This window comes from Nerophis ophidion, linkage group LG15, assembly GCF_033978795.1.
Source record: "Nerophis ophidion isolate RoL-2023_Sa linkage group LG15, RoL_Noph_v1.0, whole genome shotgun sequence".
In the NCBI taxonomy this organism is placed as follows: domain Eukaryota; kingdom Metazoa; phylum Chordata; class Actinopteri; order Syngnathiformes; family Syngnathidae; genus Nerophis; species Nerophis ophidion.
This window is the reverse complement of record NC_084625.1, coordinates 40,028,924-40,052,525: the sequence shown is the minus strand read 5'-3', so window position 1 is coordinate 40,052,525 and position 23,602 is coordinate 40,028,924. Positions and strand designations below refer to the sequence as shown.

The 23,602-nt window shown below is 40.2% G+C and overlaps 1 protein-coding gene across 6 annotated transcripts in view; it reads right to left on the bottom strand.

Annotated features, from left to right (window-relative positions):
- Positions 1-2,306: 2,306 nt before the first annotated feature.
- The window catches only part of LOC133569658 (microtubule-associated protein 4), a 237,986-nt gene continuing 216,690 nt past the window's right edge, over positions 2,307-23,602 (bottom strand). For 3 of the 6 annotated variants that reach the window (XM_061922162.1, XM_061922165.1, XM_061922167.1), the window contains 6 exons: positions 21,363-21,419; positions 16,810-16,902; positions 11,618-11,699; positions 8,538-8,650; positions 5,044-5,221; positions 2,307-2,601 (listed from right to left, as the gene is read on the bottom strand). In XM_061922162.1, coding sequence (XP_061778146.1) covers positions 2,594-2,601; positions 5,044-5,221; positions 8,538-8,650; positions 11,618-11,699; positions 16,810-16,902; positions 21,363-21,419 — 531 coding nt within the window. In that variant the 3' untranslated portion in view covers positions 2,307-2,593. The remainder of the gene's footprint in view (positions 2,602-5,043; positions 5,222-8,537; positions 8,651-11,617; positions 11,700-16,809; positions 16,903-21,362; positions 21,420-23,602) is intronic. The other 3 variants (XM_061922163.1, XM_061922166.1, XM_061922164.1) reach the window with 3 other exon arrangements.

Genomic DNA, 23,602 nt, shown 5'->3' with positions numbered 1-23,602 from the left:
GATTTCAGTGGCTTAAGCGATTCAACAGATTACGCATGTATTGAAACGGATGGTTGGAGTGTGGAGGCAGATAGCGAAAACGAAATTGAAGAAGAAACTGAAGCTATTGAGCCATATCACGACGGACAAAGGCAATGAGGATGAATTCGGCGATCGCCTTCTAACCAACAATTGCATCTTTTGACCACTGGAGCAATTTATATCCGTCGATTGGTAAGTGTTTGTTTGGCATTAAATTTGCTTAGCACATATTGGCATGTTTAATGCACAAAATGTATCAAATCCACTCCAAAAGTTAGGACACCCCTGGCCTACAGTGAGTCCGTTGTTAGTTTACAAAATGCTGACACAGGATTTTCCCCGAGTCGATGTTGCTGATATACGGTAGGGAAGAGATTCATATGGCCCCATTCCTGGGTGGATCTCAGGAATGGGGCCAAAAATGATGCAAAGCGCCATTCTACATAGCAACTGACGCTGTGGTCAAAATTGGGATTGCCACAAAACACATTTTAAAATATCCAACACTACTGCCGTCTGGTGGCGAAAGTGGATATCGCATCTCCCAATTTGTCACGTTTCATGTGTCAGGTAAACTGCGGCCATATGAATCCCTTTCTACTGTACTAAAACTTCAAATGAAATAAATAAGGTCTTAAAATTAAAAAGCTAAGAGGTAATCAACAAGTAAAAAGCATGTTTATGTTTGTCACTTAAAACACTATCACAAAGTTTAACAGTCTAAAGCAGGGGTCACCAACGCGGTGCCCGCAGGCACCAGGTGGCCCGTAAGGACCAGATAAGTAGCCCGCTGGCCTGTTCTAAAAATAGCTCTAATAGCAGCACTTACCAGTGAGCTGCCTCTATTTTTTAAATTCTATTTATTTACTAGCAAGCTGATCTCGCTTTGCTCAACATTTTTAATTCTAAGAGAGACAAAACTCAAATAGAATTTGAAAATCCATGAAAACATTTTAAAGACTTGGTCTTCACTTGTTTAAATAAATTCATTTATTTTTTTTACTTTGCTTCTTATAACTTTCAGAAAGACAATTTTAGAGAAAAAAATACCTTAAAAATGATTTTAGGATTTTTAAACACATACATTTTTACCTTTTAAATTCCTTCCTCTTCTTTCCTGACAATTTAAATCAATGTTTAAGTATTTATTTTTTTTATTGTTAAGAATAATAAATACATTTTCATTTAATTCTTCATTTTAACTTTTGTTTTTTCGACGAAGAATATTTGTGAAATATTTCTTCAAACTTATGATTAAAATTCAAAAAAATTATTCTGGCAAATCTAAAAAAACTGTAGAATCAAATTTAAATCTTATTTCCAAGTCTTTTGAATTTCTTTTAAAATTTTTGTTACGGAAAATGTAGAAGAAATAATGATTTGTTTTTGTTAGAAATAAAGCTTGGTCCAATTTGTTATATATTCTAACAAAGTGCAGATTGGATTTTAACCTATTTAAAACATGTCATCAAAATTCTAAAATTAATCTTAATCAGGAAAAATGTCTAATGATGTTCCATAAATTATTTTTTTCAAAAAGATTAGCATTAGCTATTTTTTCCCTTCATTTTTTTCGGTTGAATTTTGAATTTTATAGAGTCGAAATTGAAGATAAACTATGTTTCAAAATTTTATTTTCATTTTTTTCGTGTTTTCTCCTCTTTTAAACCGTTCAATTAAGTGTTTTTTTCATCATTTATTCTCTACAAAAAACCTTCCGTAAAAGGAAAAAAATGTACGACGGCATGACAGACAGAAATACCCATTTATATATATATATATATATATATATATATATAGATAGATAGATTTATTTATTAAAGGTAAATTGAGCAAATTGGCTATTTCTGGCAATTTATTTAAGTGTGTATCAAACTGGTAGCCCTTCGCAATAATCAATACCCAAGAAGTAGCTCTTGGTTTCAAAAAAGGTTGGTGACTCCTGCTTTAAAATGTATTTTCTCCGTATGCTACCTTGTTTATGTTTCTAGACTAGAGTAAAGATGTTGTGATGAATTATTATAGTAAGCAGATACATTACAAGGAACAAATAATAAAATAATGTTGAGCTCGACAAACTGTACGAGTTGGAAAGGAAAAGCAACAAATCTGTCTTTGGAGAGCATGTCAACAATTATTTGCCCACCTGGTTTCCCGTCATAACAGTCCGTGCAGATACCGTAAGTACAGAAGAATGGTGCATGCTGGGTAGGCGCAAAGGGGTGAGGAGCTTGAAAGGCGGGCTAAGACTCCTTAAAGGGGCTGCGGTTGTCCCCCTTGGATGCGAGGAAGGGACAGAGACTGTGGGGGGCCAACTTCTCACTAAGGGGCACACTGCTGCGGGAGGGACCACGAGGGTGGGGTCTGTTGTCGTCATGGGAGGCGGCGGGCCAGGTGATGATGTCGGCGCCGTGGTCCGTGCGTGAGCGAGCCGTCTCGCGGAAGTTTAGCTTGAACGACTCAATCTGCGGCAGAAATGTAGGAAAGAGAATAAGGGGGAGGAGAGTGGGGATGACGAGAGAAGGGAGTGGAGGAGAGTTGGGGGGTGAGGGGGGGCAGAGGGATAGCAGTATTAGATGCCTGCAAGATAAGAAGCCAAAAGATGACGGCAGTCTGATCAGCTCAGTGAGGACGAGTACAGAACACAATGTCTCAAACAGAATACTTCAACAAGTACAGTCCTCCCTCGTTTATCACGGCTAATTGGTTCCAGGCCTGATCGTGGTAAACCCATTTCTGCAAAGTGTGATTATTAATAAAAGTAATACTAACCCTGTTTCCATATGAGTTGCTAAATTGTGTTAGATGTAAATATAAACAGAATAAAATAATTTGCAAATCCTTTTCAACCCATAGTCAGTTGAATGCACTACAACAGGGGCGCTCACACTTTTTCTGCAGGCGACCTACTTTTCAATTGACCAAATCGAGGAGATCTACCTCATTCCTATTTATAATTTATATTTATTTATTTATGAAAGAGACATTTTTGTTAACAAGTTAATGGTGTTTAATGATAATACAAGCATGTTTAACACACATAGATTCCTTTCTTTCATGAAGACAAGAATATAAGTTGGTGTATTTGATTCTGATGACTTGCATTGATTGGAATTAGACAGTGGTGCTGATAACGTCCGCATTTTCAAATGGAGGAAAAAAAAAGTCCTCCTTTCTGTCCAATACCACATGAAAGTGGTTGGATTTGGCATCTCATTTGTCCAACTTGCATACTCGTTTTTAAACACTTTGTTATGAGAGTAGCATATGTGTGTGGCCCTTTAATGTCTGGCAGCAGGTGAGTGACGTCAGTGAGTGTGCGGGTGGGCAAGCAAGTGAGAAAGCGGTCGCTGAGGGCGGGGGAGAAATACATTGGCATCAAACTCCGTAGCTTGCTAGCTTGTGCACGCTAGCTTTCTGAAACTCTTATTTTGTTAGCACAGGCAGGATGAAACAGGTCTTTTATGGTGAAGACAGGAACTGTGCAGTCGGTCTTTAGAGTTTTGACAGTAGGTACGGAGTCTCTAGAAATAAAATGTGTTTCTCTGCGTCCGCTCTGTTAGTGATTTTTTTCTTAAATATGAGCTCGCAGCAGCCAGCGTCATCTCACAAGATCTTCGGGTGCCGAGAATGTCAAACAACTGATGAAAGTGAAGTCTTGGTATGATTGATGATTGCTCATTTGTATGTCTATTTTTTAATGCCTGGCTTGAGATCGACCAGTCGATCGCGATCGACGTAATGCCCACCCCTGCACTACAAAGACAAGATATTTGATGTTCAAACTCATAAACTTATTTTTTTTTTTTTGCAAATAATAATTAACATAGAATTTCATGGCTGCAACACGTGCCAAAGTAGTTGGGAAAGGGCATGTTCACCACTGTGTTACATCACCTTTTCTTTTAACAACACTCAATAAACGTTTGGGAACTGAGGAAACTAAATGTTGAAGCTTTAAAAGTGGAATTCTTTCCCATTCTTGTTTTATGTAGAGCTTAAGTTGTTCAACGGTCGGGGGTCTCCGCTGTCGTATTTTACGCTTCATAATGCGCCACACATTTTCGATGGGAGACAGGTCTGGACTGCAGGCGGGCCAGGAAAGTACCTGCACTATGTATTTACGAAGCCACGCTGTTGTAATACGTGCTGAATGTGGCTTGGCATTGTCTTGCTGAAATAAGCAGGGGCGTCCATGAAAAAGACAATGTGAAATGTATTTGATAATAATGTTAGCTAATGTAGCGGTACATTAATTAAGGGTGGGACCTCTGAGACGAACAGTTCTCCCGTCTAAAGGCAAAACCCAGTAACTCAATTTTGGTCACAACTGAGCTGATATTAATTTTGGAGTTCCTAGGTGATATGCTTTACATAAGGGTATGCGATACTGTAATTTGTTCCGTAAGTAAGCTGTTGGACCTAGCAACTACCACATGACCGCGTGGATACAACAGAAAAAACCTAGTATCTCAAGGGACCAATCGGAGTTTCTTTGTCAGTCACCTTATTGTCTTCAATGAGACATTTGCAGGAATGGGGGCCAAAAGTCACCCTGATTATGTGATATTATGGCACGAGGGGATATTTGGAAGATTGGCCCAGGACGTTGCAAGCACCTTCACTAAATCTATTGTTCTTGATTCTTCCCCTCGCATACTCTTTTGGGCAGATAACTGTGGAGGTCAAAATAAAAACTGGACGCTGTACACGGCTCTTGCCCAATGTGCAAACGCAGAATGGGGCCCACCCGAGATTGTGATAAAATATCTGGAGAAAGGGCACACGTTCATGAGAGCAGATTCAATCCATGGCTCAATCGGCAAGAAAATGAAAGCTCAAGAAAACATCTATACGTTTGATGACTTTGTAGATCTTTGTAAGACAGCATCAAGATAGATTGGTTTTCCTTTGTTTTCTCAAAATCAGAAGAAGTGAGTTACAAGGTTTTGCCTTTGGACGGGAGAGTTGTTGAAAAGTAGAATAATATGTGACCTTTAAGGAATGCACAATCAGACTTACTTGTCTCGGGGATGTGAGCAACCAGAGCCTTGGGCTCCTGGAGGCCCTCACTATCACACAGAGCCCCCTCCTTCAGACCATTCTCATGTGCAGCAAGGCTCCCCACCTGCCCAGACTCTGGGCCAGGTGCCAGGGATGGGGTCCCAACACCCTCTCCTGTCTCCTGGGCCCCCTCAGCCTAGAAACACATAGCAGGGGGCGTCAAATAAATGGGATAACCTGGCCCCAAATCTCCTTCACCTACTGCTGTTAGTCTCTAAACAATCCAGGAAATAGAATGTATACAAATATAAGTACACAGTTTGTCTTGAAAACTGAACAGATTTGGAGCCAGACCGTGCTGATGAAAGAACAACTTAGGAAATAAAGTGAACATTGTAAAAGCCTGATGACGATGATAAAATAGACACACACAGAGGTAGGAAAAGAAAAACAAAAAAAGATGATTGTTGGCGAATGAATCAGTTGTTTGCAGGACTTTGTGGGCTTATTTGTGATCGTTGCGGCTTTAAACAAAAATGCTGCAATTTGCGGAAGCTTTTTCAAAATGTGGCAAAAGTTTCGATGTTTTACCTTTTTTTTCCCTAATAATAATGCAGCATTAAGTGTTGTTGACTTACTGTGATTTATTGGCACAATAATAATGCATTTGTATTTCGAGCCATCCATCCATCCATCTTCTTCAGCTTATCCGAGGTCGGGTCGCGGGGGCAGCAGCCTAAGCAGGGAAGCCCGGACTTCCCTCTCCCCAGCCACTTCGTCCAGCTCTTCCCGGGGGATCCCGAGGCGTTCCCAGGCCAGCCGGGAGACATAGTCTTCCCAACGTGTCCTGGGTCTTCCCCGTGGCCTCCTACCGGTTGGGCATGCCCTAAACACCTTCCTCGGGAGGCGTTCGGGTGGCATCCAGACCAGATGCCCGAACCACCTCATCGGACTCCTCTCGATGTGGAGGAGCAGCGGCTTTACTTTGAGTTCCTCCCGGATGACAGAGCTTCTCACCCTATCTCTAAGGGAGAGCCCCGCCACAAGGCGGAGGAAACTCAATTCGGCCGCTTGTACCCGTGGTCTTATCCTTTCGGTCATGACCCAAAGCTCATGACCATAGGTGAGGATGGGAATGTAGATCGACCGGTAAATTGAGAGCAGTGCCTTCCGGCTCAGCTCCTTCTTCACCACAACGGATCGATACAACGTCCGCATTACTGAAGACGCCGCACCGGATACCTGTCCATCTCACGATCCACTCTTCCCCCACTCGTGAACAAAACTCCTAGGTACTTGAACTCCTCCAATTGGGGCAGGGTCTCCTCCCCAACCCGGAGATGGCACTCCACCCTTTTCCGGGAGAGAACCATGGACTCACACTTGGAGGTGCTGATTCTCATTCCGGTCGCTTCACACTCGGCTGCGAACCGATCCAGTGAGAGCTGAAGATCCCGGTCAGATGAAGCCATCAGGACCACATCATCTGCGAAAAGCAGAGACCTAATCCCGCGGCCACCAAACCGGAACCCCTCAATGCCTTGACTGCGCCTAGAAATTCTGTCCATAAAAGTTATGTACAGAGTCGGTGACAAAGGGCAGCCTTGGCGGAGTCCAACCCTCACTGGAAACGTGTCCGACTTACTGCCAGCAATGCGGACCAAGCTGTGACACTGATCATACAGGGAGCGGACCGCCACAATAAGACAGTCCGATACCCCATACTCTCTGAGCACTCCCCACAGGACTTCTCGAGGGACTCGGTCGAATGCCTTCTCCAAGTCCACAAATTTAGAGCCTTTATAATTAATTTAATGAAGCTGCGTACCTTTCCACATTTGAACTCGGTACCTGTGAATCAGTATTGGTGCCCGACAGTAAGTGTTTTCTGTCGGGCACCAATACTGATTCACATTTACTCATATTTTTGAATGTATCATTTAACACTGAGGTGATAACTGTGTTGTTATACTGAGTATCATTTGCAAGTATTGTATGCTGCGGGACTTCTGGAACTCCATCCTGGGTAGGATTTTGTGACTTTAAGGTTTTACTACTTACGTATAAAATACTACACGGTCTAGCTCCATCATATCTTGCCGATTGTATTGTACCATATGTCCCGGCAAGAAATCTGCGTTCAAAGGACTCCGGCTTATTAGTGATTCCCAAAGCCCAAAAAAAGTCTGCGGGCTATAGAGCGTTTTCATTTCGGGCTCCAGTACTCTGGAATGCCCTCCCGGTAAAAGTTCGAGATGCCACCTCAGTAGAAGCATTTAAGTCTCACCTTAAAACTCATTTGTATACTCTAGCCTTTAAATAGACTCCCTTTTTAGACCAGTTGATCTGCCGTTTCTTTTCTTTTTGTCCTATGTTCCACTCTCCCTTGTGGAGGGAGTCCGGTCCGATCCGGTGGCCATGTACTGTTCGCCTGTGTATCGGCTGGGGACATCTCTGCGCTGCTGATCCGCCTCCGCTTGGGATGGTTTCCTGCTGGCTCCGCTGTGAACGGGACTCTCGCTGCTGTGTTGGATCCGCTTTGGACTGGACTCTCGCGACTGTGTTGGATCCATTATGGATTGAACTTTCACAGTATCATGTTAGACCCGCTCGACATCCATTGCTTTCCTCCTCTCCAAGGTTCTCATAGTCATCATTGTCACTGACGTCCCACTGGGTGTGAGTTTTCCTTGCCCTTATGTGGGCCTACCGAGGATGTCGTAGTGGTTTGTGCAGCCCTTTGAGACACTAGTGATTTAGGGCTATATAAGTAAACATTGATTGATTGATTCATTCATTCATTCATTTTAGTTTTTCCCAGGTGTGTTTCCGTATTCAGGTAATAGTACTTGCCATTAAGTTGAATGATGTTGAATCCCACAATGTATTTATACTGTAAGTATGGTACTTACTACACACCAACTGATTGATTGCAACAAATTTGGAGATGTTGAAATCGCCATGTAACTTCGCTAATGCTAATCAGCAGCATGTATGCAATATCCAATGTAAATTAGCATTTAGCTAGCGCATTTTGAAAAGTGGAGTCTTACTTTTGAATGTTTTCTGTCAAACATGCTTATTTTATTATTTATATATTTATTATTTATTTTGCGATGAGGTGGCGACTTGTCCAGGGTGTACCCTGCCTTCCGCCCGATTGTAGCTGAGATAGGCGCCAGCGCCCCCCGCGACCCCGAAAGGGAATAAGCGTTAGAAAATGGATGGATGGATGGATGGATGCTTATTTTGTTGGCATGGAAAATTACAATGTTACATTACTCAGGGCAGGGGTGTCAAACTCAAATACCGAGTGGGCCAAAATTTTAAACTGAACAAAGCCGCGGGCCAAGGTTGAACAAATTAACCTTTTAATAGGGACACAAACAAGTTTTGCATGCAGCTGTTAAATAAAACCTCTGCCATGTTTTTTAATGAATACTTTGGCCTACTACGCTACTGAGAGGTAGAAACAATCAAACTCTTTCATAGCAGAGAGTAGAGACACTTACCCAGACGTTTCCTTCACCGGGGGAATGGCTCACGTTGTCCATGGAGCCCACTTTGGACTGAGCCTTTTCTCTAAAGTTCACTTTGTGTGACTCGATCTTCACAATACCGCCACCTGGAGTACAAAATCACCCAATAAATGATTATTTTAGTATAATACACTCACATAAGAGTCCAGTATAGCTTACACAATAATTATAGCATACAATACCATTTTTAAGGCAGTGGTGTCTAAATAGACAAACACTTGAAATTTCATGTTGTGTTAAAAGCACTCCAGTGGAGGTCAAGATATGCAAAACTTGAATCCTTCATATTTTCACTTTCTGCTTTTCATTGTTGTTTGCGTTCACGGTTTTGCTTTATTTATACTCATTTATTGTTATATATATTCTATTATATTTCAACTATGACTGGGAGTTAAAATCTCAGCACACTCCGGTTACCAAGATTATTTTTTTGTTATTTGTTTAGTTTTTTAAATATATTTTTTTGTGGTATGAATATTTTTCTAATTCTATGCTAAGGACTTACTTCTATTACTTTTAATAGACTTAGCCTTAAATAAGCCAAAACTAATTTTAAGTAATTCAATTACTGTAGAAAGACATAAATGTATGTTATTTTAAGAGTTATAAGCAAATTGCATTGATTCAGTGAAACTCGTCTTCAATTTTTTTCTCAATAACCTGCAGTATAAGCTTTCTGTTTTAATAATATTGATATTAAGTGAACATCTGATTTGGAATTGTTTGCCCGATTGTAGCTGAGATAGGCGCCAGCGCCCCCCGCGACCCCGAAAGGGAATAAGCGGTAGAAAATGGATGGATGGATGGATGGATGATTTACGGCATAATCTTTGTTAAACGTTAAATGGGAGCTGCACTTATTTTTTGGAAGTTTGATCACCATCATTATGAAAGACATGCCGACAGATATATTTTTTATTTAATGCATTCTAAATAAAGCAGAGCCAATGGGAGTTCCATTATTCCACCAATAAAATCTGATATATGACCATTCAAAAAGCACCAACAATACTCCATTTACATTGTGTGACCTGAATATTAAACAAGTATTAGAAATATTGTTATAATAAGTGCTAACGCAGAAAAACTATGTATAGCAGTGAAGTAATTACTTCCGTGGGTCTATGTTTAAATCATTGAGTGGTCTGCTGTTTCCTCATTTCTCTGCACCCTGTGAGTTTGTTGTAGATCATGCATCTCAAAAAGTAGATGGCTGAGGCTATAATCAGACAAGTTGGGACACTTAGACCGACCTTTTGGGACCTGGAACTGGCAAGAATGACATGAAAAGCCTCCCTCTCTGTTTCTCTGTGAAGATTATGAGACATTTTTCATTTAAATGGGATAATATGAACATCCTAGTGGTCAGCATTCTAATGACAGCAGACCTTGTACGAGAAGTGATGTTTTATTATGTTTGTTGGCTCTCATAAAGTCTGCAGTGAGCACAAATCAGTGATAAAAAAAAACAAAGGCAACGTGACGCTTCCCCTGTCGTCATTTCCAAAATGGCGGAGGATTTTATTTTTTGCTTTTACTATGTGTAAACCAGGGGTCTTGTTCCACAGCCATACAGATCACACTGATGGTTGTGATATAAAACAACTTGTCTTCAACACTCTTACTAATATGCGCCACACTCTGTGAACCCACACCAAACACATTTCTGGAGAACATCGGCTCTGTAACATATTATAAACGCAACATAAGAATTACCCAGAATTCCAATGCATCCATGACTCTTGGCTATATTATACACCCCGCTAGCACCGAACCCCTCCCCCCCCCTCCCTCTCCGTGCGCAGGTTGAGGTGGGCGGGGTTGGGGGCGCGTGTATAATATAGCCAAGGGTCATGGATGCATTAGAATTCTGGGTAATTCTTATGTTGCGTTTATAATGTGTTACAGAGCCAATGTTCTCCAGAAATGTGTTTGGTGTGGGTTCACAGAGTGTGGCGCATATAAGTAAGAGCGTTAAAGTTGTTTATATCACAACCATCTGATGGCTGTTGACCAAGTATGAATTACAATTTCGTATGAGAAGCAGCGATATGCATGCGCCCGACCGGCACGCAGATAGCATGGTGTAAAGGTGGGCGCGATGACATGTTGTAGAGCAGTGGTCCCCAACCACCGGGCCGCGGCCGCAGAAGAATAATCTATTTTTTATTTAATTTTTTTATATCACACTCAATTTTTTACTGCATGCCATTGGTAAGCGCAGGGGTGAGAAAAGGTTTTAAAATGATTAGCGCCTGTTTACTTTTACGGCATGCCTTGAATAAGCGCAGGAGTGAGAAGAGGTTTTAAATTAATTAGCGTCCCGGCGGAAATACGGTATATGCTTTTAATGATCGAAATAGGTAAATAATACATGTTATTGTAAATGTGCCCGTTACCACATGACATATACACTTACATCATGTATATAAAACCCTATTGGAGGTGTGGATGTTTTTTAGGGGCTTGTTTGATTGATTGGTTGAGACTTTTATTAGTACATTGTACAGTACAGTACATATTCCGTACAATTGACCACTAAATGGTAACACCTAAATAAGTTTTTCAACTTGATTAAGTTGGGGTCCACGTAAATGAATTCAAGTTAATCATCAGAGTATATACATTAAATCATTTACATTCCAAGGGGTGGGATGTGGAGGGGGTTGGTTTTGGTTGATATCAGCACTTCAGTCATCAACAATTATGTCATCTGAGAAATGGACATTGAAACAGTGTAGGTCTGACTTGGTAGGATATGTACAGCAAGCAGTGAACATAGTGAGCTCAGAAAGGATAAGAACATGTGTATATATTTGATTATTTACAATCCGGGGAGGTGGGAGGGTGTTAGTCTGGGGTTGTAGTTGCCTGGTGGTAGAATTGAACAGCTCCCAGAAGCTCCATTGTGAGTGGACTTTTGATCGAGTTTATTTAATATTTACCAATGCATTAAAACAAAAAAAAATATCCGTCGTCATGTCTTTCATAATGATTGTGAACGATACGCAAAATTAATTTTGTGTTTCCAAAAGCAAAATGTCTTAGCTTACCAGGCTTGTGTTTGATGTTGTCCTTAGAGCCGCACTTTGACGTCACCTTACTTAAATCCACCTTCTTGCTGAGGATCTGCACCTGTCAAATGTGACAAATGTTTGAATTATATTTGGTCCATAATTCTGGGGGAAATGAAAAGATTCAATTGGATTCAATTGTAATTTTTATTTGAACACAGGCTGTTTCAAATAGAAGACTTATGTTAGTACAGTTTGTTAGTACAGTTCAAGAAGTAAACTGCGTACACTGTAATTAGTTCCTAAGTGCACCGGTTAGGACTATAGATCTGTCCTAAGTTCACTACTTGCATTGCATTCTTACTGGATAGGTGATTACAATATTCATGTTTCTTCATCCATTTTTCTCATTGGGAATTGCAACCACCACAATTAGCCCCTCCCCTTCTGCTACGTAGCCAAAGTGGCGACTATTGACTATGGTAAGTGTCCGTCACTGCACAATCACCATTGTGACTGTTTGGAGTGCAACATCCTGGTACTGATTTTAACTAACTCCAGTGCAAACACACGTATGCACTCAAACAACTAATACATTCAAAAGCCGACACAGGAGGATATCACTTAACTATCTAACATGCATAGCGTCGATCGTGTGTTTCACATGAAGACATTTCATTTCGTTTTCCTGATTATGTCGAGTGTCGAAATGACCCACAATGAAACTGAAACCAGACATTACTTGCATATTCACTTGAAATGGTTTCCAGGAATTTTAAAAAGGGATTGGACTGTTTTTTTTTTAGAATTGTGGCTATTGTTCACAATCATTATGACAAATGTTTTGTTTTTTGCATTCTAACTCATAGATAAAAGTTTGCTTACAGCGGAGCCACTGGGAGCTCCTCTAAATCCAATAAATAACCATTCAAAGAGCGCCAACAATACTACATATACATTTCGTGACCTGAATATTAACCAAGTATTAGTGATATTGTTATTATAAGCGCTAACGCAGACAAACTATTTAACTTCCGTGTGTCGCTATCTTTACATCATTGATTGGTCTGCTGCTTCCTTGCTACCCTGCTCTTTCTAAGTACATTATTGATCAAAAATCATGCATCTCACTAGGACAGAAGAAGTCTGAGTAGGTATTCCGACAAGTTGGTACACTTGGACAGTCATTTAGGACCCGAAACTGGCAACAACGACTTGAAAAGACGCTTGGTTGCTCCCGCACTCCCACCATTTCTCTGTGTGAGGATTATGAGACATTTTTCACCTAAATGGGAATATATGAACATCCCAGCAGTCTGCATCCTAATGACAGCAGATATTGTACAGTAAGTGGTGTTTTTTATGTTTGTTGGCTCTCATAAAGTCTGCAGTGAGTAATAATCGGTGATAAAGAAATAAAAAAGCAAATGTCGTGATGCGTTTTTGAAATTAATGCTTAAAAGAATCAAAATACGTAAATATTTAATGTTATTATAAATCCGCCTGTTACTACATTACCGTATTTTTCGGACTATAAATCGCAGTTTTTTTCATAGTTTGGCCAGGGGTGCGACTTATACTCAGGAGCGACTTATGTGTGAAATTATTAACACATTACCGTAAAATATCAAATAATATTATTTAGCTCATTCACGTAAGAGACTAGACGTATAAGATTTCATGGGATTTAGCGATTAGGAGTGAGAGATTGTTTGGTAAACGTATAGCATGTTCTATATGTTAAAGTTATTTGAATGACTCTTACCATAATATGTTACGTTAACATACCAGGCACCTTCTCAGTTGGTTATTTATTCTTCATATAACCTCAACTTATTCAGCCTGTTCACTATTCTTTATTTACCGTATTTCCTTGAATAGCCGCCGGGGCGTTAATTAATTTAAAACCTCTTCTCACTCCTGCGCCTATTCGAGGCATGCGGTAATAGTAAGCAGGCGCTAATAACTTTAAAACCTCTTCTCACTCCTGCGCCTATTCAAGGCATGCAGTAATAGTAAGCAGGCGCTAATAACTTTAAAACCTCTTCTCACCCCTGCGCTTACTAATGGCACGCAGTAAAAAATTGAGTGTGACGTGAGGATACCATCACGAAGAGCACATTTAATAGAAAAAACGTTATTCTGGTTATTATTTTCAGCACTGAAGGCTTGGAATAACCTTCAATTGACCCATGCATTTCGCTGCTTCTATCATCACTCGGACGAGATTGGAAGGCATACTGGGTGATACAAGTTACACAGAAGGTTGTGATATAAACAACTTTAACACTCTTACTAATATGTGCCACACTGTGAACCCACACCAAACAAGAATGACAGACACATTTCTGGATAACATCGGCTCTGTAACACATTATAAACGCAACATAACAATTACCCAGAATGCAATGCATCCATGCCTCTTACTGGTTATATTATACACCCCGCCCACCTCAACCGACGCACGGAGGGGTGGGGGGTTTGGTGCTAGCGGGGTGTATAATATAGCCAAGAGTCATGGATGCATTGCATTCTGGGTAACTGTTATGTTGCGTTTATAATGTGTTACAGAGCCGATGTTCTCCAGAAATGTGTTTGTCATTCTTGTTTGGTGTGGGTTCACAGTGTGTGGCGCATATTAGTAAGTGTTAAACTTGTTCATATCACAACCTTCAGTGTAACCGGTGTGGCTGATGAACAAGACCCCTGGTTTACACAATAGTACAAGCATAAAAAACTCTTTATGCTGTGTAATTGAATTATACATTTCAAGAGAGCTTTGCGGCTCCCATTGTCGTTGTGAAATGGGTCAAAATGGCTCTTTGAGTGGTAAAGATTGCCGGCCCTGTTGCCTCCGCCATTTTGAAAATGACAACAGGGGAAGCGTCATTCGTGACGTCACGAATTTGACCCGGCGGTAATATCAAGCATGCGCTAATAATTTTGGGAAGCAAGTTTGACCCGGCAGTAGTTCAAGGCAGGCGCATATTACATGCCCGGCGGCAATTCAAGGAAATTCGGTATTCTAAATTGCCTTTCAAATGTCTATTTTTGGTGTTGGGTTTTATCAAATACATTTTCCCCAAAAATGCAACTTATACTCCAGTGCGACTTATAGATGTCTTTTTCCTTTTTTATTATGCATTTTCGGCAGGTGCGACTTATACTCCGGAGCGACTTATACTCCGAAAAATACGGTACATATATGCTTACATAATGTATATAAAACCTCAATGAAGGTGTTTGGATGTTTTTTTCAAAGGTGTTGTAGGCATAATTTCCCAGCTCCCATAGGCTCCATTCTAAGCAGACTGATCGCATTTATTTAATATATAGAATGCAAAAAAAAATTAAAGAACATCCGTCGTCATGTCTTTCATAATTATTGTGAATGATAGGCACAATTCCAAAGAAAGTGCAGTTCCCCTCTAAGAGAAGTCATTCCCTCTAGAATTTTACCGAAAGAGTTCATTGAGTATAAACCCGTTTTGAGCACATGTAACAACACCATGATAATGATAACATGATAATATTACGTCACAATAACTTTGATATGACATTTTCATATTGAAACATCCCTTAATTGTTCCTTGTAACTTTAACCTCAAAAAGCACCTGATATTAACAACAATAAGAAAACTAACAATTGAAAGAAATGTTTTACTTATTTTATACCACACAGACTTTAAAGTAGACACTACTTGGTAGTTTAAGCACATACTCAGAAGTTATTGTTGAATGACTGTAGTTTTTAAGTCAATATAACCAATAGTCATAATTAATGATTAAAAAAAAAAAAAAACATTTTAAACCATGTTAAATAAATACATGTAAACTAGGAAGTAAATGTTTGTATACTACATTTACCCGCGCTGTAAAAAGGAACAAGCTATGCTGGAGAATGACCATTATTGTTTGAGCAATAAAGAGTTGATATATTGTTACTCATTGTTATCATGCTTTATTGCAGGGATCGGGAACCTTTTTGGCCGAAAGAGCCAAGAAGCCAAATATTTTAAAATGTATTTCCGTAAGAGCCATAAAATATATATTTTTTTAACACTGAACACAACTAAACGCGTGCATTTTTAAGTAAGACCAACATTTCTAGAGTACAATAGGTCTCTTATTCTTTGTAATAACATAGTTATTCTGAAGCTAACTGTGGAGGGGCGTGGCCTGAGGGCCTGCAGCAAAGCGGGGTGCTGCCAGGACCAGCCTCGAAATCAGCGACATGTGGGTAGATGGCCCACCTGGGCCTTGTTATCTAATCACCTGTCGCTCTGTTATAAGCAGGAGCCAGGAGTAGAGACAGGGTTGGAGCTGGAGCCAGAACGAAAGAGAAAAATACAACTGCTGGAAAGCAACTGAGAGACTTATTGAAAAATAAAACAATATTGTAACCCTGAAACAGGCTCTCATGTCAGTGCTTGGTGGTCTGAAGAACCCCCAGGAGAGCAAGCCCCACACTAACCAATAATAAATAAATTACTTCTTACCATTAACGCAACTTCTCGAACATAAAAAAGCATGAGAATGTTTTATATTTTGAACGTTATTTCTAACACTGTGATTACAAGTGGAATCATTCATTACTTATCGTGTTAAGCAATGTCAGCTCGGATTTATCCGAAAGCCAGATGCAGTCATCAAAAGAGCCACATCTGGCTCGAGAGCCATAGGTTCCCTACCCCTGCTTTATCGTAAAAAGAAAAAAAAACATGAATTTTGGTGTGTTGAGCACCCTTCAGAGAGAAATTGGTCGCGGGCATTAGACATAATTGCAATGCTGTGCGTAATTCACAGGTTGAGTTAAATTTGTGTGAATTGACTTCAATGTGACGTGGCGAATTCCTGGAGGGACTGAGAGGAGAGGATAAAATATTTAGTTTGCTTGTGAATATGCTAATTCATTCATGTCATCATATTTTCAAGGCATTGAATCCATGATGACTGGAATGTTTAGTTTGTCTTTGAAAACATTTTAAAATAACCCTTTCTCAAATGTTACGTTGATCGTTTATGTCGAGCTCATCTTAAGTAATAACAAGAACATGGTGGATCACCATTTGATAAGTTGTTCAACATATACGGGTTATTGACACTTAAATGAGCCAAAAGTTCACACCATATTTGCATGCTGACAATTTTTCAACAGCATCTTTCCAAGTCAACCTTTCATCAGTTGGCTTCCGCTTCCCGATAGCGTCAGCAAACCGAACTGTACTTACATTCCCTCCACCAGGAACATGCTTCATATTGTCCTTGGAGCCCAAGCGTGCGCCCACATGACTGAAGTCCAGTTTTTTGGAGACTATCTGAACCTGAATTGAACCAGCAGAGCAGCACAAGACGGAGGAAAGGAGAAGAAAAGGAGTTGGAAGGTGTTCAGAAAGAAGAGAGTAGATCAGAGGTCACCAACAAGGTAGAGTTAAAAAGGGTAGAAAAGATGCAGCAGGAGATTCCCTGCTTGTTGTGATATCAAATAGAACTTCCTGCCTTTTAGTATGGCAATAAACTGTCCTCCATCCACCAGAAAGTGACTGCTAACTAAAATATGCATTTCTGATTACATTATGTTCAACCATGTCATCCCAGATCTCAACATTGTGAATACTTCAAATATCTCCATTTGTATTTTTCTAGGAATGTTCCATACTCTTGCTTTTGTTGCCAGAATAATTCTTGCCATGACGATGGTGAATAGCGGACGTCATGTTTGATCATCTTTACAGCGCATGCAAGTTAAAACTGAGCTCAAATTGCCTCAATGGCTTCATGATATAAGTAATCAACAGTTTATTTCCTAATGAATCAATTAGTATACCTGTCCCTTGGTACAAAGACCAATACAGTACTTAAGATTTTGGCAACTATTTTACTAACTTGTCAAAAGACAATACAATAAAAAGCAATCTTGGATATACAAACCCCGTTTCCGTATGAGTTGGGAAATTGTGTTAGATGTAAATATAAACGGAATACAATGATTTCCACATCATTTTCAACCCATATTCAGTTGAATATGCTACAAAGACAAGATATTTGATGTTCAAACTCATAAACTTTTTTTTTTTTGCAAATAATAATTAACTTAGAATTTCATGGCTGCAATACGTGCCAAAGTAGTTGGGAAAGGGCATGTTCACCACTGTGTTACATCACCTTTTCCTTTAACAACACTCAATAAACGTTTGGGAACTGACAAAACTAATTGTTGAAACTTTGAAAGTGGAATTCTTTCCCATTCTTGTTTTATGTAGAGCTTCAGTCGTTCAACAGCCCAGGGTCTACGCCGTCCTATTTTACGCTTCATAATGCGCCACACATTTTTGATAGGAGACAGGTCTGGACTGCAGGCAAGCCAGGAAAGTACCGGCACTCTTTTTTTTACAAAGCCACGCTGTTGTAACACGTGGCTTGGCATTGTCTTCCTGAAATAAGCAGGGGCGTTCATGATAACGTTGCTTGGATTACAACATATGTTCCTGCAAAACCTGTATGGACCATTCAGCATTAATGGTGCCTTCACAGATGTGTAAGTTACCCATGCCTTGGGGACTGATGCACCCCCACACCATCACAGATCCTGGCTTTTGAACTTTGCGCCTATAATAATCCAGATGGTTATTTTCCTCTTTGTTCCGGAGGACACCATGTCCACAGTTTCCAAATATAATTTGAAATGTGGACTCGTCAGACCACAGAACACTTTTCCACTTTGCATCAGTCCATCTTAGAAGAGCTCGGGCCCAGCGAAGCCGGCGGCGTTCCTGGGTGTTGTTGATAAATGGGTTTTGCTTTGCATAGTATAGTTTTAACTTGCACTTACAGATGCAGCGACCAACTGTAGTTACTGACAGTGGTTTTCTGAAGTGTTCCTGAGCCCATGTGGTGATGTCCTTTACACACTGATGTCGTTTTTTGACGCAGTACCGCCTGAGGGCTCAAAGGTCCGTAATATCATCGCTTACGTGCAGTGATTTCTCCAGATTCCCTGAACTTTTTGATGATTTTACGGACCGTAGATGTTAAAATCCCTAAATTCCTTGCAATAGCTCGTTGAGAAATGTTGTTCTAAAACTGTTCGACAATTTGCTTACAAAGTGGTGACCCTCGCCCCATCCTTGTTTGTGAATTACTTAGCATTTCATGGAAGCTGTTTTTATACCCAATCCTGGCACCCACCTGTTCCCAATTAGCCAGCACACCTGTGGGATGTTTCAAATAAGTGTTTGATGAGCATTCCTCAACTTTATCAGAATTTATTGACACCTTTCCCAACTTCTTTGTCACGTGTTGCTGACATCAAATTCTAAAGTTAATGATTATTTGAAAAAAATAAAAAAAACGTTTATCAGTTTGAACATCAAATATGTTGTCTTTGTAGCATATTCAACTGAATAAGGGTTTAAAAGGATTTGCAAATCGTTGTATTCCGTTTGTATTTACATCTAACACAATTTCCCAACTCATATGGAAACGGGGTTTGCACTTGAGAGTAGTCAGTGTACAGCTTGCAGTACAGACTTACTGTCCAGGATGGGTCAGGTCTCTTCGAAGGGTGGTACTAGACCAGGCAAGTGTAAATGTGAGTTCTAGCGGAAGGGGAAGGACATTTTTACAGTTGGAATGGCAAATATTAACCTTTAAGCTAAGCTAAACAAGTTTTGTTGCTTTACATATGCTACTCTCAATTGTGAATTTAAGTGCTATGAGTTGTGCTGTTCTGGTTACCTGGTTTGTTGATACTGAGCTATTACCACAGCAACACACTGCAGCCCGCAATTCTGTAAAACGCTTGTGCATGAGGAGTATGGGTGAAATCATTCTTATTACAGTTTTATGACACACACACACACACACACACACACACACACACACACACACACACACACACACACACACACACACACACACACACACACACACACACACACACACACACACACACACACACACACACACTAAATATACGCCACACATACACACCCCACACCCCCACGCCGCAAATCCAGAAGGGGTGATGAATGGATGGTCAGCGCCTGAGAGCTGCGGCCTACCACCATCACCTTGAACTACCTCCTCTGTTGCTATATATCTTGAGATATATGTTGTAATATGTATATGTGCTTTGCTATAGAGGTTTTTTCCCACTCCAGACTGGGCCCCCTTAGGAGTCCAGTCTGGATTGTATTTTTTTACTCATCCTTCCCCAGCGTTGACCTTTTTCCCATCTTTTACGGGGAGCCTTATGGCGACCCATCAGCGTTCTTGTTCTGTAACCCTGTACACGGTTTGTTTGTCTAATCTTGAACAGGTTTGTGCTGAAAACAACGTTTTGTTGTATTTATGTAATGACAATAAAGACCTATCCTATCCAAGCAACACAAGCGCTCCGTACCTCGTCAGGTCAACAGAGTGGTTTAGATATTTGTCTTATATTGTTCTGTCCTTAATGAGAAGTGTAGTTGTAGACCTGCTTTTTGTGTAATGTTCTTTCGTGAACTGGTGCTGAATAAATATGACATAATTAGACTTAGACTTCCTTTTTATTGTCATTCAAATTGGAACTTTACAGTACAAATAAGAACGACATTTTGTTGCATTAGCTCATGGTAGTGCAGGATAAAAAAAAGCCATAAGGTGCAGATATAAATAAATAGATTACTGTACAGATAATTATATTGCACTTTTGCGTATGCATTCAGGTTTATGGATGTATGTTATATTGTCTTTTTATTCCAGCGAGTTAATCCATTTTGGGGGGAATTGAGGAGATAATTATGATGCGTTCAAGAGTCTTATGGCCTGAGGGAAGAAGCTGTTACAGAACCTGGAGGTTCTGCTACGGAGGTTGCGGAACATTTCATTTACACAGATTATCTTACATTTAGGCGGTTAGTAATTTTCTAACATCAAGCAAACTTCCAACAGGCTTGTTGAGTGAGGAAAAAACACTTTCCTAGGACAGTTTGAGACACTTTTTATCGTTATAGTTATTTTTTTTTTTTACCAGAAGTGTCCTTGAAGGGATTGGGGATTTCACAGACTCATATCTAAACATTAGGAATGTGATTATTACTCTGGAATTAATATGACTTCAATTATCGGGGTGACTATTCAATTCAGAAAAAACTCTTAATTTAAACCGATTCTCACAATATTTTCGGTATGTAAATGATAATAAAACCTTTTCAAAACAGGTTACAAAAGCTTCTCTTGGCTCCTGACGTATGACATATTCTGCCCAGGGATGTCTTTTCAAAAATCCATAATTGAAAATTTAGATTTGCTTCATAAATTAGAATCGCAATTCAGGTGGTAATGTTTGTTTTCTGGCACCCCAACCAAACACATAACTGTTGCTGAACTATATCCCGCCATTGCCAGCCTTCAAACAGGAAGTTCTCAGACGGAAGAGGCCACTGACCTTAGATTGTCATCAGCACCTGCCACATATTTCTAACTTTTATTTGTCTATTAAAAGACAGATTAGGCTTTTAATCAGTAGATCACGGTTCAATTCCATGATGGCCATGATTAAAACTTTAGGAAGACGAAAGACTCTTATGTTTGTGATCGAAGGAGAGCAGAACCCCAAGATGTTTTGGCAAGTTGAATGTCTTGCAAACAAATATTTACCAACAAAAGAAGAGGACAAACAAGAGAGCAATTGTAAAAGAAATTGTAAAAATTAAGCAAAATATATAGAAAGGAAAAGGAATTTGTGGAGAGAAAGGGGGAGTTTGTGTTGATGATGGGGAAGATGGAGGGAACTCACTTTGACCTGGCTTGTTTCTTTGGAGGCCAGACCTCTGCTCTTAGAGGCTGCTGACACCTGGGAAGACATGTCCACCCCATGTCAACAACACCTCATGACAAGCAGCAAGGAGAGGAAGAGGACGAACACTTTTGATTGTTGCCCCAATGTCACCGTAAGTATTTTCTTTGCTACTGTGTATAGTTGACTTTAAAACATTTGTAGTTCCCACAAATTGATCAATGTTTAGCGCAAGAGCAATGAACAACCAACAATAAATTCAGTAATACACTATTATTTTTGTCAAGACATTATTTTAATTTTTTTTTTCAAATGTTCTTTGCTCCTGTTTCCTTGCTATTTAGCGGAACAATGCTGCCTGAAGTGTTATTTCTTTTGTTGTGTTTTTTCTTTTGCCTCAACAAATTGCAAAAGATTCAGCAACACAGTTGTCCAAATTACTGTGTCATTATGCGATGAAAAGAAACGACTTTTAGCCGTAAGTGGTGCTGGGCTAATATGTCCGCTACAACCTGAGACGTCACGCGCACTCGTCTTCATTCCGCGACGTTTTCAACAAGAAACTCCGCGGGAAATTTAAAATTGTAATTTAGTAAACTAAACCGGTTGTATTGGCATGTGTTGCAATGTTAATATTTCATCATTGATATATAAACTATCAGACTGCGTGGTGGGTAGTAGTGGGTTTCAGTAGGCCTTTAAAGATGAGCTAAAAAAATTGAGACAGAACACTTAATTTCTCAAATATGTCAATTAGAGTTGTTACGTCGATATAAAATATTTATTACCGTGAAGATTTGGACTGACCCTTGTTGCATAACATGTTATTGATGATATTCCTTCACCTAGTTGTATGACTAAGATAAATAATTGTTATTACCAATATTAATTGAGAATCAACACCTCCAAGTCCGAGTCCATGGTTCTCGCCCGGAAAAGGGTGGAGTGCCATCTCCGGGTTGGGGAGGAGACCCTGCCCCAAGTGGAAGAGTTCAAGTACCTAGGAGTCTTGTTCACGAGTGGGGGAAGAGTGGATCGTGAGATCGACAGGCGGATCGGTGCGGCGTCTTCTGTAATGCGGAAGCTGTATCGATCCGTTGTGGTGAAGAAGGAGCTGAGCCGGAAGGCAAAGCTCTCAATTTACCGGTCGATCTACGTTCCCATCCTCACCTATGGTCATGAGATCACGGGTACAAGCGGCCGAAATGAGTTTCCTCTCCCTTAGAGGTAGGGAGAGAAGCTCTGCCATCGGGGAGGAACTCGAAGTAAAGCCGCTGCTCCTCCACATGGAGAGGAGCCAGATGAGGTGGTTCGGGCATCTGGTCAGGATGCCACCCGAACACCTCCCTAGGGAGGTGTTTAGGGCACGTCCAACCGGTAGGAGGCCACGGGGAAGACCCAGGACACGTTGGGAAGACTATGTCTCCCGGCTGGCCTGGGAACGCCTCGGGATCCCCCGGGAAGAGCTAGACGAAGTGGCTGGGGAGAGGAAAGTCTGGGCTTCCCTGCTTAGGCTGCTGCCCCCGCAACCCGACCTTGGATAAGCGAAAGATGATTGATGGATGGATGGATGGATAAATAATTATATTCAGAATTTTGAAGTTCAAACAACAAGCAACATTCCTTGCAAAAATATTAAACACGTTGCAGTGCCATCAATTTGTGGGAATCACAATAAAGCCAGAACGTTTTTTTTAGGAGGCATGTGGTGCAAAAACCTCCTCTAAAAAATGCAAGCCTCGCTCCTTTCCAAGTACCACAGTACTACGACTACGACAGTAAATTCTTTCCAAAAGGTTGGAAGCTGGAGAAAACCGATGTAATTTAGGTAATGGTAATGTTTGGTAGGAAATGACCATATAATGGAAAAGCCATAGTTGGTCATTATAATGTGATGCTAATCTTTGGTAGGTAACTGTATTGTAATGTAAGGGTAGGCAAATGTAATGTAATGGTAACGTTTGGTATGAAATGTAATACTGTATGATGATAAGCAATGAATGCTCAGGGGATGGAGCGGGAGATGGTTATGTAAAATAAGCAAATTAAAACAAGGGTGAGGACTTTGTTTTATATTTGAACAATATGAATGTAATTATAGAGTAATATTTAAATGTGTTGTTTAGAACAGTGAGGATCCGATGCGCGGCATTGGTATCGATGCAAATTAAACTTTTTTTTAAATTTAAGAATCACATTTAAAGTTTGACTTGTTTCATTTTTACTTTGAATCTTCAATT